This window comes from Pseudochaenichthys georgianus, chromosome 6, assembly GCF_902827115.2.
Source record: "Pseudochaenichthys georgianus chromosome 6, fPseGeo1.2, whole genome shotgun sequence".
Lineage (NCBI taxonomy): Eukaryota > Metazoa > Chordata > Actinopteri > Perciformes > Channichthyidae > Pseudochaenichthys > Pseudochaenichthys georgianus.
In genome coordinates this window covers 36,793,231-36,812,642 of record NC_047508.1, presented here as the reverse complement: position 1 = coordinate 36,812,642, position 19,412 = coordinate 36,793,231, and the positions used below count along the sequence as shown (strand labels likewise).

Below are 19,412 nucleotides of genomic sequence, written 5' to 3'. Positions count from 1 at the left end.
ATAACATTCAGACTATAACATTAATATAACGTTAATAATATTTTATCTGCCACCCTAAATCTTCAGAGAAACTCAAACTTAAGTTATCAATTCACAGATGACATCCAACATGTTTAATTGTTACATTGTTGTGATTAGCTTGCTGAAACTCTCACCCCTTTTATTTCTCTCTGTAGCATACTGGAGGTTCTGGCTGTGTGTCTCTGTCGTCTACGAGCTGTTCCTCATCTTCATCCTCTTCCAGGTTGGTGTGCTGGTGATATTAAAGCTGAAACCTATTCTCAGAATGTACACGTTCTACTGGACCTTATTTGTGACGTAGTGTCTGCCCCCAGAACAAGTTATTTTATTTTAACTTTGTGGGCATTCACATTTAAAGGGGACCTATCATGCAAAATGCACTTGTTGATGTCTTTTATACATAAATATGTGTCCCCGGTGTGTCAGGGAACTCACGCAGCGTCTGAAAATAAAACCCTCTCTCTTTTCCTCCGTACCCAAATCTCTAAAAACGGGGCTACAACGGAGCTGATCCAGATTTGCATCCGATTTGACGTAATATCGGAAATGTAGGCTGGCTTTACACCCACGGCCCTATCAGAAACGTTGCTATCAGAAACAATGCCAGACTGTTTTGGACGTAATATGGTCGGTGCATGTTACATTAGCATCGCTAACACTCAGAGCTAACCTGTACTGCACAGAGCATGTGTGTGAAGAAGCAGGAAATAAAAAAGAACTCACCTTGTGGTATAACCGGCAAGAGAGAAAGCCTTTGAGCTCCATACTTCATTGTTTCAGAAACAATCCTTGATAATCCATGATATGGCGTTTCATCACGGCAGTATTTAGTTTAGACAGTAGCTGCCGGGTCCCGCATGAGCTCAGCCCCCTCCTTTTTTATTTATCAATTTAAAAAAAAATGTTTTAAAGCTTTATACCTCAAATCAGCACTTTTGAAACAGGAAGTGAAATCGAGGGATATGAGGCATGGTTAGAATGGGTGATCTGTTCGGTATTTTGAGCAAAACACTTCATAGACATGTTTTTTATATATCTGAGACCGATGCTATTGCCTAAAAATAGCATGATAGGTCCACTTTAACTTTCGTTTTTTAAATCAAGCATTTGTGACTGTCCACTAGCCAAAGAGAAGATGCTCATTCCTGCTCTTATGAGGCAGAGTTCATTATACTGTATATCTTTAAGCCAGGACTTCACACTGGCCCAGATAGAGGATTTGGTTCAAAGTTCTTCTCCAATGTGCTACTTTTTCTGCTGGCGTCATCCCACATGTGGAAGCCTCTTTGCACTTTTCCAGTTAAATTAAAATGTCACTGAGCCAGAACCTTAACATGGTAATACTTAAAAGAAGTGTGTGTCTGGATATTGTTAAAACTGTTAATATATTCAAGCCATCTACTTTCTTCACTCATGCTAGGGAAATTAAAAGTCTAGCATTATGAAATCCTCTTGTAAAAACTGTAATGATGTACCACAAAGAAGTATCATTTATTAAAGCATTTATTTAAAAGGACATGTTGTGTCGATTTCAATTGAAGCACTTTGAAGAGGGATGTTTAATAATGTTTTCCAGTTTTGTACAACACTGTAGAAGCCTCTTCCTGCAGTGAAAACTTCTTCTATAGTTTTGTAGTAACCTTGCTAAATTATGTTTTACTTGTTTCAGTAGACCTTAAGCTACTAACACTATACTTGTTTCTTTAATATTCTCAATATTTCAGTGTTCTTTATAATATTCAATGATGGCAAGTTGGCTCTGTTTTTATGAAAGCTAAGTTTCAGGTAACATAATTGCTGACACTTTCCATAATCCTCCTCACATTGTCCCCCAGACGGTGCACGATGGACGACATTTCATGAAGTACATCGACCCCAAGCTGGGGGTCCCGCTGCCGGAGCGCGACTATGGAGGAAACTGCCTCATGTACGACCCGGGCAACACCACCGACCCCTTCCACAACATCTGGGTAAGACTGTTTAAATGTAAATGTAACATTTATTTTCCAGGGAAGACCTTAAGGTAATTTTAAATGTATGTAACCAATGCACCCGATATCTTTTTTTCAGTAATAAAGATGGTGTGACTCATGTGTGCGTGAACATGTGGGTAAAAGCTTTCTGTTTGACACATATTTAAAGGTCACCTATTATGCAAAATCCACTTCTTCATGTCTCTTCTACATCAACATGTGTCCCCTCTGTGGAAAGAGATTCTGAACGTTTCAGGAAAAAAGATTCTCTCTCTCTTTTTGTCCTGATCCATTTCTATAAAAACCTGTCTGAAAATGAGCTGATCAGATTTTGGCCACTTTATGTCATAATGATTTTTTTTGGCTTGTGTAACCATTAGCCAATCAGCAACCAAGGTAACCCCCCCCCCCACAACTTATCACCTGAATCTCCTCTCGAGCACCATTGTGTTCTTTTTAACCAAATATCTCAGAGGGGCGTGGGGAGGGGCTCCTTATTTTCATCTAAAGAGAATCAGCACTTTTGAAACAGGGCTGAAGCAGAGGGGATTATGGGTAATGCTGCAATGATCTGTTTGGTATTTGGAGCCAAACACTTCAGAGACATGTTTTTTATATATCTAAGACCTATAATATATTGATGAAAAACCGTATAATAGGGGACCTTTAACATTTGCAGTGCCATTAATGAGTATTAAAAACTCTAACAGGCCACTTAATTGGATTGGTCTTGTTATATATATATTTAGCTACTTTTTGCCCTTTACTCATAAGGAAATGACCTTGATGACCTCCCGTAGTGAGGCAGCCTAAACTAGTCTGTTTCTTTCCCTCATCCCTTCACACACTCATCCTCCTCCTCCTCCTCTTCTTCCCGTCTGACACTAGTTCTCCCCCCTGTCTCTTTCTCCTTTTGCTTTCTCCCTGTTTCTCTCATACACACATGCACAAACCCATAGTTATTGTGCTGGCTGGCTCCAGAGGCTTGTGTCTGGTGCAGATTATAGACCCAGGCCTTCTTCCCCCCTGGGGGCCGCTGCCACGATGACCCCCCACCCCCGCCTCTACTGTTGGCCTGATTTCAGTCCTTGAGAGTGGGTCAAACTCACCACATCCTGCACTGAATTACAGCCAGCTTATGTCAATAACCTTTTAAAACTGTCGAATTATGACTACGTTATTTTGAATAAACTTAATTTATTTTTAATATTAGACACATTTGGACTGATGGGTTAAGAACAACTATGGACAGCATTTCTCTCTGCACAGTAATTCAATGTAGTTGAGCTATGCTGTTTAAAAACACATTGCTTTTGGAGGCATTCTATTCTATTTCTGTGCTTTACGATGCCCAGCCAAGGTGTGAGCTGCTCACTGACCCAGAACTCACTGGGCTCATGTCTGGTTGCTACCAATGTGACCTAGATGTCCTACTCATTATAACGGAGAGAGAGGAGGACTCCAACTAATGATTACTGTTGTTATTAGTTGATCTGTTGTTTTAATGATCAATTGTTTGCGCTATAAATTATCAGATCACAGTGAAACATGTTTTATTGATTCTCAGGACAGATTTGAACATGATAAAAGTAGTTGACACTTTTGGTGAGGAGAACTTGTTAAAGAAACTGTTGGTTTGTCTCTCCAGGACAAGATAGATGGCTTCGTTCCAGCTCACTTCCTGGGATGGTATATCAAGGTGTGTGTGTGGAGAAGACTCATCTCAAATGTACTGTTATTGTCCAAAGATCACCATCTTCAACTGATGAAGCTCAACAACATTAGAAGAGCTTGATTTGAGTTTTTTTAGCAAGGGAATGGAAATTATTTCTTAGCAGAAAATACATTAAAATACATTTAAAGCAAGTGATTTTCATAAATCTGACTTGCTAAAATAATGATCGCTTAAATACCAACACATTTGTTACATTTAAAAAATCTTAGTATTATAAGAATCAGTTTGATTGCCAAGTAGGGTTACAAATACAAGGATTTTGCTTTGGTGTATAATGGTGCATACGTAAACAGAGTTAGAGAGAAAATATAAGAAAACAACCTGTAAAACTATTATACAATAAAAAAATAAATAAATGTTAACAATAAATATTAATATCTATAAAAAAAAAGTACAATATCAATATGACAAAAATATATATATATACAGATTTGTTCTATATGTTAAAAAGAAAATCTACTTCGCTACTCGGATCAGTGTTTTCTTTATCCTGCTCTTGTGTGTCAGGCTGACAGCACTGGTATGCTGTTTTGCATTTGCAGCAAGGAATAATGTTATTTTTAAGGTATCACGCTGACCTCCTCCTCCCACTGCCCACCATTCACCTCCTCCCACTAACTTCCTCCTCTCTCCCTCAGACTCTGGTGATCCGGGACTGGTGGATGTGTATGATAATCAGTGTCATGTTTGAGTTCCTGGAATACAGCCTGGAGCACCAGCTGCCGAACTTCTCAGAGTGCTGGTGGGATCATGCAAGTATAAATATTACAGCTCTTCCTCTATGCATACCTAAGAGTCTACAGGTGTGCCTCTGCATGGAGTTGACTGTGAATACACTGAGTCTACATTAGATGGAGGTCACAGTGAGAAAAGACGAGGCTTGTGGGTGTGAACAGACTTATGCAAAATGTAGCATAACTGTAGTTGAGTTAACGACAAAAACCTGCTCGCATGAAATTGATTTGCAGTGGAAACACTTCCTCTGTCTGCAACCATGTTTGTGTTTTCTCACTCACCAATAGGGATGGGTATCGTTAAGGTTTTAACGGTACTACTACTTTTATCGATACCGCTTATCGGTCCGGTCTTTTAACATTACTCTTATCGGTTCTTTTGGAGAAAAAAATAAGGTAAACTAACTAAACAAATTGTGAACAAAACTAACATTGCTTTTTATTTAAATTAAATACATAATATTTCACATCAAAAGAAACAACGTTTTAACAAATCGTATTAATAATCTCATGACAGAACTGTAAACAGAATAGCTGAAAATGTAACAAAATAAATAACTCCGTTACCTCTAATCCTTAACCCATGTTTGTATAATTGTGTTAACTGCGTGTGTTGCTGACGTGGAAACGTTACTCGTGGATGGGGGGGGCTACAGAGCTGCTAGAAAGACAGTCGAACCCGGTGCATTCCTCCGTCTGAATGTGGAGCACTTCTGCTAAAACACATTTCTCGTGTTACCGCCCTTACATGCTAAACTCTTATTGCACTTTAGGCAACGAGCATCGAGACGGGTAAAGTTTAACCACACCTCGGAGCGCGTTCTCTCCGTGTCTGTGTGTGTGTTGCTGCATGTAGCAGCTGCGTGTGTGTAAACTGCCCCGCCCCCTCGCACACAGACGGGAGAGAGAGATCGAAAATACTAAAAATCCATTTTGCAGTCTTTTTGCGTATTAGAAACGGAGTTGGCGACACTAAAACTGCAATATAATGTTTGTGTAGCAATAATACACATGACATATATTTTTTGCATGTCTCCAGTACCGATAAAAAGACCGCTAACGTCGGAGCTTAACGGTACCACAGTCTTTAATAATTCAGCCCGGGGCCCGTTTAATACCGGGGCTCGGTACCCATCCCTACTCCAAACACTATAGTGTTTAAGGAACGCTAAAGTATCATTTTACCGTCCTAGCTCAGAACTAAATGGGAGAGTCAGGCAGATCTATAAACACCAACACAGTCCTCAGATAATATCGGATCCAACAAACTCGTGTAGGTGGAATACATTGGAGTGTTACTAGACCTGTCAGCCATCTGCCAAGACCAGAGGCGTTTCAATTTGTTCAAGGCCAACTTACCCTCACAGAACACAGCTCTCGGCAATAACTCAATAATGTATAGGCTTCACGTGACAACTTCATAAAAATGTCTGATAGGATAAATGACAAAGTGATGACAATACGACCGTTGGTGGAAGAGTAGAGCTGCAAGGTGGTAATTCTGGTTTGACCCTTTTATTTATTGTTTTGTTTATCTCTCTCTAGTGGATCATGGACGTGTTGGTGTGTAACGGCCTGGGGATCTACTGCGGCATGAAGACCCTCGGGTGGCTGTCCATGAAGCCGTACCAGTGGCAGGGGCTGTGGAATATCCCCACATACAAGTACGAATAAACACTGACAACGGTTGACTCTCTGAAGCAAAATGTGGTTTATTCCAGGGTGATTAACCCACTACCTACCACTAACTTTACTCTTATAGAAGAAATGTTAATGTCTTTAACCCTCCTCACTTGTTGTGGGACAGATATGTGGCATGTGGTTCAATATTTAAAGATATTGATGTTGTTTTTGACAGGGTTGTCAAGTAGTTTTAATTACAGTTAGTGCCAATATTGCTGTGTTAAAAATGTGTCTGTGTTGTAACTAGATCTACGGTTTCTCTCTAAGGGGAAAGATAAAGCGCATAGCTTTCCAGTTCACTCCGTACAGCTGGGTGAAGTTTGAGTGGAAGCCTGCTTCAAACCTTCGTCGCTGGCTCGCCGTGTTGGGAATTATCTTTATGGTAAGAATTATCCTTATCAAAATAAACAATGGTACTTTTTGTCAAAATGGAAACCAATGATAATAAAACGTTGATGTAGAATAAGCTATACAATATGCTTTTAGCGACATCAGCTAGCTTAGCTTCACGCATTCTGCATTTGTCATGACTGTTTTCTTTTTTAGAAAGTATGAGTTGATGCACTTATGATGTCCGGTGTGGGGGAAACCTCTGAAGCAATAGGAGTCAGGACTCAAAGAGAGACACGATGGAGAGCTGGAGCTTTGATGGCAAAACACTTTTTTTCAAACACAGACCGTTTATTTGGAGCTTTGGCCGGAGAATTCATACGTCACGGGCCACGGGTTGACCGCAGGGTAGAGATGCCACAATCAATTCTGAAGAACTCTCCTGCAGCTCGAGGTTTTAACTAGTTCAGAGTGTAATAATCAATATTCTTCATCTTCCGGCGCAGACTGAAAACTCATCTCTTTCGACTCCACTTCGAGCGATAGAATTACTAACAAAGCACTTAACAAAGGACTGGCTGATCTATAGCCAGTTGAGTAGCACTTGAAAGGTTTTGGCTCTATGAAGCCTGATGTACTTATATGATTCTGTTTTCTTCAAGGTTGTATCTTCTTGGTCGAATGCACTTATTGTAAGTCGCTTTGGATAAAAGCGTCAGCTAAATGTAATGTAGTCAGCGAGACTAAACAAATATGGACCCTGAATCTAACTAGAGCTGTCGTCCATAGAAAATAATGTGAAGGGCTTCTAGGTGTCCCTGAACAATAAACTATCTCATGTCAGCTTGTGCTCGGTCATAAGCTGCAACAACAATGCGCCCCTCCTTAAGAGAGATAGCAGCATTACCCAAGGCCGTAGACCTATGCCGTGGGAAAGGAGACAGTGAAAAGAGGAACATGATGAACTGTGTCAAAGGTTGAATACCTAAGCAAATTATTCCCCAACATCAGGCATAGTCATTAACGTTTTTGAATATATCAAAACATGAGTCACTACCCACAAATGTAGAGATAATCTACGCAGGGCATGCGTGGTGTCCTACTAGCTTCTCTTGTATTATCCTCTTGTCAGTGATCCTAAATGTAGACGCATCATTTTATCTCCTCTCTCCCAGTTCCTCCTGGCGGAGCTGAACACTTTCTACCTGAAGTTCGTGCTGTGGATGCCTCCGGAGCACTACCTGGTGCTGCTCCGCCTCGTCTTTTTCGTCAACGTAGGAGGAGTAGCCATGAGGGAGATCTACGACTTCATGGATGACCCGTGAGTAGCAGTTGAAGGGTTTGATTACGTTCATCGGTTGATCACATACATTCCCAACCAAGGGGCAATTCTGCATTTCTCTATGTTTAATGCAAAGTAGCTCAACTCAAACCCTCGTATAGAAGACAAGAGTACAATCATAAAGGGTCCGCATTACTGATTCATAATAAGGTCTGTTGCGTAAGGAAAACTTGCTGGCTTTCACTTTTAATAAGTGGATGAATAGTTTAAGATTTTTAATAAAAGTGCAGATCCTTCTCATGAAGTGTCCTGTCAAGTCAATGTTCACACTTACTGTTAGCTTCACTGTAGGCCAGGGGTGCCCAACCAGTCGATCGCGATCGAGAATCCCAGTCGATCGCGAGATGTGTCTAAAAATAGAACAACAATATTCTGTTTTATCGTTAATGTCCTGTAACATAATGTTCCTGTGCCAGAATAATGCACTTGAACGCATTAAAGCTTTGAGATTGGCCGGCGTGACCCCATGTGTCGGGGCGTGGCTGGTGGGCAGTGCACTAGTTCGCTGACGTTGTCCGTGTCAACAGGAGTGACAGTCCGCACACACACAAAACCGCAATTACGGCAGAAGCAAAAAAGCCCAAAATATATAATTTTCACTCAGAGTGGGAGGATGATTATTTTTGTATCTATTCCAATTCAAAGTCCATCTGTCTCATCTGCAATGCGAGCGTGGCTTTATCGAAGAAGGGTCTTTTAGGAGCGGCATTTCAAAACAGTGCACACACGCTACGAGACGGAATTCCCTCCTAATTCTGCCCTACGCTCCCAAAAGGGGAGGGGCCTGAAAGGACAGCTAAATGCACAGCAGTCCATTTTCACCAGGCCCAACAAAGGCTGCTACCATAGCATCTTATCGTGTCAGTCACGTTCTTGCGAAACACATGAAGTCTTTCAAAGACGGCGAAGCTGTCAAAGAAGCTTTCCTGGAGGCTGCGCCGACGCGCTTTTGGGGGCCAGTAAAAATAACAGTAGCATTTCAACAGGTTTTTGATATAATAAAAACTCAAGTTAGATACCGTTATTAATCAGCTGTAAGTTTTAGTTTGTTTGAACTTATTCATTATAATTATTGTACAAAATGGTGTACGAATGCAAACATTAAGATCTGTTCTGTTTAAATTGATTATAGTCTATTATCAATTCAGGTTAAGAAACTAGTGTTGCTATTTTAAAAAATAATTTCTTTTTATAATCTACTAAAATGCTACAAAAAAGGGTTTAATTTTTATTAATTTTGTCTCTTTTATTGCACTTTGGCAGCAGATTCCTGAGTAGCTTCAGATCTGAGTTGTCTTATTAGTAAGCCTAATTTATACTTTTGAAGCAACACTATTTTTATATAATGGCAAAGAAAGGATTCAGAGTCTTTTCTTTGTTCCTGTGTCATGTGGCAGCACTGTTCAATGTGTCTTGAAAACATTACCCACTGTAGTGACGTGTGAATACACTCCAACTCTGTATCAACAACACTGTTGTGTAACTTCAGTTAAATACTTGTATGTGTGTAGATTAGAAAGAGGTAAGATAAAGGATCTGCAGTATTTTATGAATTATTAATCGTACAAAGGTCAGTTCTATACAAGTAGAAGTGTGTATTTACCTGGTAGTAGGCTGTCAGTAATGGCTACGCCTCTCTATTTGGATTGGTAGATCTCGGCAGACTGGCAACTTTAAAAGTAGCTCTCGGTTCATAAAAGGTTGGGGATCTCAATGGGACAATCTGGTTGAATAAAGGTTTAAGAAAAAATATTATTAAAAAAAAAAATTGCGGTAGATTTTGTCAGTCTCACGACGGTATCGAGACATTTATTTATTGCGATATTCGATATATCGTTACATCCCTAGAAAGTACATTATTTTAAATGCTCACTGCTTAGTTATTTTTAAAGGACTAACTATGCATGCAACCTTTAGTTTAATAACAATATTAAAGTTGGATACTATTATTTTATCAGGTTTATAATGATAATAATAATAATAATTCCTTACATTTATTATAGCGCTTTTACAATGACTCAAAGCGCTTTACATATACACACATTACATACATGCAATGGTCAGAAATGATGTAATTTTATGAGCTAAACTATAAAGATATAATGCTTTTAGGCAACTTCTCGGAGTATAGTAGCTATTTATGTTCCATGTGTATAGTTTATTGTGTGTAGAAAGCTCTTTATGCAGGTGTCTTTTTTCATACTCACTACGATGTAATCTCAATATGTGACCCGCTCTATCGAAATCAGTCGGAAGTCGCAACGGCTCGTTTAAAAAAAAAAAAAATATATATATATATATATATAGTGTTTCGGGGTTCGGGTGTTTGATTTTGAATAAACGAAGTCTTGGCTTTCAGAATATAAAACTTTTATTTCCAAAATCACACGATAAATACATTTTTGAAGCTTGTAAAGGGAAGATGACAGCTCTCACTCGCACCCTGCTGTTCCGCAGCGCCGCTCCCCCTCCCTCCGGTTGAAATGAGTAAGTAAAGGCGTATAGTATCATAGATAACACGGCAGGGTCCGTTACAGTTTGTTTTCATCTGATTTCAAATAAACAAAGTCTATGCTTTCAGAATATTAAACTTATTTCGGCAAATTGAGAAACCAGACCAGTAATCCAAACAAAAATATCTTCCCTCCTTCTCAAAATGATGACTCGGTGACAGTCATTATATAATGTGACATATTTTGCTTAATATTTCGAGTACAAAAACAAAGCTATGAATGTCCTCTTGCCAACAGTGTATACAACTCAAAATGCGTCTTCGGGTCAATGCCACTGATTTCGATGGAGCAGGTCACATATGTGTATTTGGTGTGGTTTATATCACAAGCTTACCGATAAACAGTTAAAACACCGGTCTGTTTTGTCCCCACAGGAAGTTCCATAGGAAGCTGGGGCAGCAGGCGTGGCTGGTGGCGGCCATCACAGTCACGGAGTTCCTCATCGTGGTCAAATACGACCCCAACACCATCATGCTGCCCATCCCCTTCTTCATCACGCAGTGCTGGTTCCTGGGGATCCTCCTCATCTTCACCTGGACCCTGTGGAGGTTTTTCTTCCGGTAAGAAGTGGGGGGTGTTACAGGGCAGGGGGCAAGGAGGCACAAAGATACTTTAAAGACATAAGAAAGGGGAATACTATTTTATTAAAATCTTTCACACAAATAAGATTAGAGACATTTCAAATACAGCAATAGTGCAACAAGAAATTGTTCTCACTGTTGCTTTACAAAGGGTACAATTGAATCACAATAAACCGATTAATCTCTTCCTATGAGAATGTTCATACTCATGACCTCATGCAGCGACAATTTGAGGTTACTCTTGGTTCGATTCTCCTTCTGTTGATTATTCATCCTCCTGTCATTAGGGTAGCATTGCCCCCAGCAAGTTCAGCTTCTCATCTGTTTTCGCCCCCTTCCTGCCTCCCCCTTCCTCCCTTCCTGCTCATGCTCAGAAATAATGTTGAGTTCCAGTGAGGTAGGTATAGGAGAGAGTCTCTACCTCCAAGGGCAGTGTTGTATTTTATGTTATTCCCTGTTTAATACACAATATTTCATAAATATTAAGAGGAAAATCTATAAAACACAAATATTACTCCACATGAGTCCTTTTGCCGCATGACACTCTTATGGCGCTTTTCCACGGCAGGACCTCGCACGGCTTAGTATGGTTAGGCCTTGGTAGGCCAGGCTCACTTTATGCTGCGTTTCCATTACAGTTTAGGAACTGGGGTAGTAACGCAGTGTAGGCGGAGCAATCGGCTGTTCGGCGGGCGGTGCGACGCTGCGTAAAACTGCCGTGACGTCATCTTCAATGCGAACCACAACATCAGCCGTTAGCAGTTAGCACTCAGAGCTCACAGCTCCTCATATCTGTTCAGAATAGTGTTGCACGGTGTACCGATACTTGAAAAGTACCGCGATACCCTGCCGTTAAAAACGTTACGATTCCTCCGTTTCATTAGTATCGGTACTGTAAGAATGATGGGGGAAAATAATCGGAATCGCAATTCTTGACTTGGTATCGGTATCGAAACCAAAATGTTGGTATCGTGACAACACTAGCTCAGAAACTAGACAAAAGTTAAACAAGTACAAACCACAGACTGTCTGTGTCATGGCGAATACAGTCGCTGGTTTATTTACGTCTGTAGGCCGTTGTTGTGAGTGTGGACGGAGCATATAACGTTAGCTTAGCCTGATCGATCCGATCTCCATTCAGAAAACACGCATTTTAAAAGGTTTTTCGCCTGCCGTCTTGTCTGCAAACCGGTATCAGTATGTTGTTACTTCGGCATCATTTTAAAACGTGTATTACAATTAAATCGGGGTAAAATATGTTCATTTTGTTGTAGTTGTAGCCCCCTTGCCAGCGATTCTCTCTGACCATTCAGCAGTCGAGTGTTAAGTCACTAGATTAGCATATTCAGCCCGGTTGTTGGCCCGGTAAGAACCTCGATTTTGGAGGGCCAGAAAAAAGGTGAAAAAGTAGCCCTGAGCCGGAACTACCCGTAGTGGAAAAGCAAAAAAAAAAACGTGCTACGTGCTGCAGTGGAAATGCGCCATTAAAGTACTTTTTTTTTTGTTCTGAATTTTATCATTTTCATTTTTTGCATTTGTTTTACATCCTTTTATTCTCAGCTGCAGTTCAATCAGTAATAGGGAATTGTAGACAGGAGACACAAAGGCTCATTGAATGAAAAGAAGAAAAAAAGTGTTTGCACAGCACACACACACACACACACACACACACACACACACACACACACACACACACACACACACACACACACACACACACACACACACACACACACACACAGTACCAGCCTATCAGTACAGTGCATCACGACCACAGACACTAAAGCATGCTGTGTTCAAGTTACTCAGACTTGGGTGAAATTGTATTTGCAAATACATTTAATGCTTTGTTTTACCTCTTTTATATATAGATAGCAATTGTTTATCATTACCTTAGAATAAAGTAAACTTAGCCGCAGCATCAGAGCACCGTTTCAACAAATAACATGTTCTTTGCATATTTATTAGTGGTTATCAAATAACAACGATGGGTAAAGTTCATTATCATCTTGAATCTTTATTTAAGTAAATGAATCTGCAGTTTGGCCCACATCCTGTTACGCCAACCAACCCAACTCCTGTTTCAAAGGAAATGAAATGCCTTATATCAACAAAACAAATTGCTACACTTATCAGCCTTTCGTGGCATTTTAATAACACCTGAAAATCCTTTTTGTCGATGGGGGTTATTACAGCATATAAGGACTGAAACACACTGAAAACAGATTCCTCCCCTGCAGAAAGTTCCAAAATATAGGTATCATCGTGTAAGTGTTGTTGTGGTAAGGTTTAAAACATATTATTCCCCCACACGATGGATGGGTACCTATTTAGAAAACCACAGAAACTTTTTTAAATGGCCTTCTATATAAAATAGTGTTTTAGTAACACTTAAAGACTTTGTTATGGAACGCAAAGCAGAGTAGGGGGCTAGTACACCCTCCAATTGTGGATGTCATGCGAGCAAAACATGGTGAACACAATCAGTCTAAATTAACAATCGGGACGGAAATGTTCGGATTTCCAAAGGGAGGTTCTGTGAATAAATAAAAAAATCAAGAACCGAAAGAATGGAACTATTCATATCTTAGACTGCACTGTAACTTTGATCTTTTAATGTTTATTTTATTAGCTTTTCTTTTTAATGACTGATTTTAAATGTTTTTTGTTTTTCTTTTAATGTTTCTTTTATTATCTTTTACTGTTTTTAAATGCCTTTCTCTGAATGTGTTTCATTTTTGCAAAGCACCTTGAATTGCCTGGTGCTGAAAGGTGCTATATAAATGAACTTGCCTTGCCTTCTATGAGAAAACGCATTGAGACGTTGTTTTTCCTCATCGCCTCTTTCCTTCCATCTTCTCAGTGACATCACGCTCCGTTACAAAGAGACCCGCCGACGCAAACAGGAATCCCCCTCGGACCGAGACCGCTCCCTCGGCAACGGCAACCCCTCCACCCCTTCTGGACGCAGCAAACTGAACGGCAGCTCGGAGACGGTGCGGCAGAGAAAATCCTGAAGCGGTGGAGGGGGGACGGATGGGGGGGGGGACGGGCCGAGTCCTGAGCGTCGGTCAGCAGCAACTGAAGGAGAACGTTGGAGGTTTGGTGGGAGAGAGAAACGAGAAAACTGAAGCAGACGCAAAGAAACATGTCGAGGCAAACTGGACACGTGCTGAGTAGACTTTATTTGTGCCTACATGAACCAAGCAGTCATTCAACGGGGGGGGGGGTGCCAGCTCGGTAAACACTGACAAAATGTTCTCTTTATTTTTTGGTTTCAAGTTATCTTTCTGAAGGTGTTGGTCTCCTGATGCATCGTTTACACGAGGGAGACATCTTTTCACCTTTACTCATTCCTGGAAACAGAGCCTCGAGGTGCTTGTGAACGCGGGGCGATCCTCGCTCAGTCTGACGAGAGAGGAGAGAGAACTGGCCGAAGCCTTCTTTAATAGAATATAACAAATACAATCAAGATGTACCATATTGTAGTTATTTAACTGCTGATTATACATGATTTATGGGGTATAGTTTGAGTATTTTTGTAGTTCCTTTGTTATCACTACCATAACAGATTCCTTATTGAAGTTCCTTGTTTTAAAGAAATGCAGCACTCTAAATAAACAAATCCATGACAATCACACCGATAGGAAGCATAAATCCTGTCTGATGGACTCATGTTGGCTCGGCACACACGGCAGAGGTCTCTCCACTGTTACAAGACTGTAACGCTCGTTCAGGCCCATCAGAACGTACACTTAACATCTGATTAGGTTAATGCCAAATGGATTTTTAATGATCCCTTCATTTAGAGCATGTGCGGTTGTGGCTGAAACTAAATGAAAGCGATTAAGCTGTGTATTGTGTACAAGCCAAAGCTTAGATCCTGTTCTTGCTAAAGCCATAAATGCCACTCAGACCCACTTGAACAGCTGATGAACCTCTTTCAGATTCCTCTACATTTCAACTAAAGCAGTCCCAGAGCTGTGATCCTGTCAGACATTAAAAAAGGAACCTTCTAGTGGTCAGACCATTCAAAAAAACATATTTACTTTTTGTCAAAATTGGAACTTAAACTGTCTGAAAATGTGTATTTGTCTCAGTATTTGTTGATTTCTTTGTAAGTTACATAGAACACGAGGAGGTATTAGTCGACTGTATATGAATCTTATTTTCACGGTGGATTGTTTCTGTGATTTATTTTCAAGCAAAAAGCCAAGCATTCTTCTTTAGCTGCTTCTCTTAAGTGAACTGAGTATCTTTGTGTATTGGTCAAACAAAACCATGATTTAGAAACAGAAAATACCAATATAATGTTGTTTCCGTCATTTTTCTTCTGCCCATCTATAGGAAGAAGAAAAGAAAATCTGTTGGCGAAAAATAAAACCAACAGATTAATTAAAATAGTTGGATGATGAGTCAGATGATCTGAGCTTTTCGTAATGCTATGAAAAAAGACACTGTAGTCAAAATATTGTTCCCAATACAGTATGTCACTCAGAAAGCTTTAGTCTTTGTCAAGTTCAGAGAATCAGCTGTAAATGTCAAGGTGTGTCACTCGTCCTGTCCCAGTGGCTTCAAAGCTACAGACAAAGCATTGACGATCGCCTCAAATGGTCCTCCTGTAAACTGGACTGATGTTTAATGACCCTGAAGTCATTTTCTTTTGAATGTAACCCAGCTGAATCTGCTTTCCAAATGAGACCTTATCATATTTCAGTTTTATTTCGTCATAAACACTTAACTAACAGTTCTTCATTCTCATCACGTCTGTAAATGTTTCCCCTCTTTCTTTTGAATACAGAGATTGCTGTGCAAATGTGAAACTCTAAAAACAATGTCTAGCTGGAAAGTCAAAGTCTGTCCTCCCGTACTGTGCTGATTCAGTTGCTTGTGAACTTTGTAGAAGTTTACTTTATTCCCCTTTCTTCCTTTAAATGACATGGGTTCAATGTCAGTGTCCATGCCTTGGATTGGTAGATGTTTTTAATTGAAATCTCTACCAACCCAATCATTTGCACATCACAAATGATTGATTTCAGAATCTGAATTGCATTTGAGTTATCGAACTGAATATAAACTGGTTTCCCCACCCCTCCAAAAGGACCCTTTTCCTTGAATGTCTTTTAGGGTTCCGTGTAGTTCCACCTGCAGCCACGCGGGGGCGGTACGTCCTTTGTTACTGCTCTGACTTCAATGTGTTCTTCTGTCCATTGTAACGATCATTCGCTACTTGCTGTAAAAGAAATGTTTTCAACTTGGTTTGTGTACATTTGAACATGTTAACTGTCATAATAACTGACAATATGCTGCTGCACCACATACTTTTATAATGTTTTCAATAAAATCCACTGAAAACCTGCATGGATTTACCTTGTTTTCTTAAAAATCACAAAGAAGGAAATGTCAGTTTACAGCCGCGTGGCCGAACGTTTAGAGATTCAGAGAAAGACTGCTTCTGTGTTTTTAGATATTTCTGTCAGATTTTACTATGGTATACTGAAGTATAATTTTAAGCATTTCGCACAAGTGTCAAAGGGTTTTATTGACAGTTTCATTGTGTTTCTGATTCTGAACGGCGTGTAAAAGGCTTCCTACTAAGTCATGTTTATTTGTGTCTTATAGAGCGTCTGCTATTGAAATAGCATGCGGTTCGTTGGTCTAGGGGTATGATTCTCGCTTAGGGTGCGAGAGGTCCCGGGTTCAAATCCCGGACGAGCCCATCTTTATTTAGGTTGAATTCCTCACAGCATTAATTTAGTAAAAAAAAAGCATATAAATGCAATCGCTCATATCAGAATAGCAGAGTATCATCAAATCTTCCATCTCAGACTGATAACCCACCTTTTTATCCTGCACCTCTATCAGGGCTGCCAACCCTCACGCATTGAGCGTGAGAGTCACGCAATTAACCCATATCTCACGCACTCACGCCACACATGCCTTTCCTCTCGCTAAGTTTTCGTCCAAAAATAAATGTATATACAAATAAAGTGAAGGAACAGCAAACCGAGCGGTCTACGAAATGAGACGGTCTTCTGGCTTAGTTCAGTAAAGTTGGAACGATATTGGGAGACTCGGATCAATAACTCATGAACAAAACGTTATTCAGACACAAATGACGTCTCCTAAGTACCGTGGTAAGGTTGACAACGAACTACAATCACATTTTGATCAAAAAAGCCAATACGCACCGTCCTCCAAGCTGGACACATTACATTAGTCTCTATCCGCAGCCGGAGAAGAAACGAGTGCTCAGGGACCGTCTGCAAAGTACAACTCCGAAAAAAGATAATACAATCATATTCAATCACTATTATACAGCTTATTACTACCAAACTCAATACACACATCAATAGAGTGGCGAAGTCACGCCCATCTACTTCCGCCCCATGGGACCTTATTTCTGAAAAATTATGTATTGAAGTCAATGGAGAGAGAAAACTTATCTTTCGATCCCGTTTGAATTGTGCCATGAATTACACATATGATGTTTGTCAATCTTAAAAAATCATTTCCATGTCAAAAAAGTCACAGTTTGTCTTAAAACTGTTGAAATATAAGACTATGAAAAATACGCAACTAGAAAGACTACAAATCCCAGAATCCCGGTCCGGCATGCTGGCTCTTACGAACCGACTAACTCCCCTTTTGTGTATGTACAGTTCTCAACATGCCCAGATTTGTAGTGATGTTCACCTCTTGTAATACTTTTCACTTCATTCTGAAAGAAAGAGGTGAAATGTGCCAACGTGTCGTGACGGCCGTCTTGCTGTGTCCTGCGAGACGGGAGATGTTGTTCATTGAGCGCTTCACACCAAAAAATGTGTTACTTCACAGTTTTACGACACATTTCTATTTTTTTGACTTGCAAAATTATCTTTTAAATTGACAAACATATGTGTTGCACAATTCAAACGGGATCGAAAGATAATGGAGGTCCCCCGGAAGGGGAGGGACTTCGCCACTCTATAGAGAGGCGAAGTCACGCCCATCTACTTCCGGCCCATGGGACCCCGGAAGCGAAAAATTAACATTGAATTCAATGGAGAGAGAAAACGTATCTTTTGATCCCGTTTGAATTGTGCCACGAACTACACATATGATGTTTGTCAATCTTAAACAATAAGTTCCATGTCAAAAAAGTCACATTTTGTCGTAAAACTGTTGAAATATAAGACTATGAAAAATACGCGACTACAAAGACTACAAATCCCAAATCCCATTCTGGCTCGCGTAAGTGATGTCACAGGCGATAATGCTCCAAGTGGTTGCGACTCGTAATTAAAGCGAAGAAGAAGATCTCATAACTGATTTATTCCCTCCAATAAATAAGAGATTGCTAAAATAAGTTCACTTTTACAAGATGCCTGTGTGCTTTGTACCAGGTTGTAATCACATAAGTGATCATACTTATAGATCATAGCTCGTTCTATCGCTTCCCGTCTGATGAAAGGACCAGGAGTCGCTGGATCAGAGATCTCAGGTAATACACATGTTGTGCATGGAACACAGTCAAGCTAGCTACATAGCTAGTAGCGAGCACGTTAGTTAGCATCACATTACTTAGCCTTGTCATTTGTATTAGCCTTAACATGAAGTGAACCCAAATGTTAAACAGTAAGAGTAGTCATGATGTTAAGTATTTTGTGAAACATTTGAAGAGGAGCCTATCGCCAGGTGCTAAGGGGGCGGGAGGTAGGCTAACGGCAGATTAGCATCTGCGATCTTTTCTACTTAATGCTATCTGCTCAAATGGTTAACATTGAACATTAAAAGATCAGGCAGTTCAGGGAGAGTCGAAGGCAGGCAGGAAGGAAGGAAGGCAGGCAGGCAGCTTTGCATGACATGTATTTATTTATAGAAGGACCATGCATACACAAACATTAATCTCAGCAAAGAGAAGAGATGCAATATGCCAGATTATAGCTAATAGCTAATTTCCATCTGTGGTCCATTCTTCTGGACGTGTTTCATTGTGATGATAGTGAGTCAATCTGTTTGTTGGAAAGACAGTAGTTGAGTGATTACTGAGAGAACATTATTAAAAGAGATAATTATTCAAAGTGTTGTTACTTTAAAGTGTTGTTACTGACCTTTTTCTCTTTTATTTCCTTTCCCTCACCTGTAGCTGCTGAGACCCTGAGGAACATGCACACTGACCTGCTCTGGCAACCTGATTTCCACTGTACGTAATAGTATGTGGTTATGGTATATTATTTATATACATCAAAGGCACAATGCACCCCCCAGAGACACACATGTATTGAGTGTGATATTGTGCATAGGTCAAGTGAAATCATCTTTACACACTATAAAACTGTAGGAGCGGCAACTTGTTTTGAAATTGAATTTTTTTTATCCGATAATAAAGTTGATCTGTTTTCTTTATTCTTCTCTCTTCCCAGCTCCATCCATCACCGTGCTCTGTTCCTGCAGGTCCTGCTTGCTAATCAATGCTCATATGTTTTCACACAATTACAAATAAAGTCAATGTATTGTA

General features: G+C 40.1%; 1 protein-coding gene, 1 long non-coding RNA gene and 1 other non-coding gene across 4 annotated transcripts in view; all 3 read left to right on the top strand.

The window, feature by feature from the left end:
• Positions 1–16,271, top strand: part of ptdss2 (phosphatidylserine synthase 2) — a 33,371-nt gene extending 17,100 nt beyond the window's left edge. For both annotated transcript variants that reach the window (XM_034084975.2, XM_034084974.2), the window contains exons 5-13: positions 177–244; positions 1,857–1,991; positions 3,643–3,693; positions 4,368–4,481; positions 6,009–6,127; positions 6,414–6,528; positions 7,652–7,797; positions 10,706–10,891; positions 13,776–16,271. In XM_034084975.2, coding sequence (XP_033940866.1) covers positions 177–244; positions 1,857–1,991; positions 3,643–3,693; positions 4,368–4,481; positions 6,009–6,127; positions 6,414–6,528; positions 7,652–7,797; positions 10,706–10,891; positions 13,776–13,929 — 1,088 coding nt within the window. In that variant the 3' untranslated portion in view covers positions 13,930–16,271. The remainder of the gene's footprint in view (positions 1–176; positions 245–1,856; positions 1,992–3,642; positions 3,694–4,367; positions 4,482–6,008; positions 6,128–6,413; positions 6,529–7,651; positions 7,798–10,705; positions 10,892–13,775) is intronic.
• A 288-nt stretch (positions 16,272–16,559) lies between these two features.
• On the top strand, positions 16,560–16,631 carry trnap-agg (transfer RNA proline (anticodon AGG)). The gene has a single exon. It is a non-coding gene; the product is annotated as a tRNA-Pro (tRNA).
• Positions 16,632–18,283: 1,652 nt separating this feature from the next.
• On the top strand, positions 18,284–19,412 carry LOC139434015 (uncharacterized). The gene is made up of 3 exons (XR_011643418.1): positions 18,284–18,395; positions 19,041–19,097; positions 19,318–19,412. It is a non-coding gene; the product is annotated as an uncharacterized lncRNA (long non-coding RNA).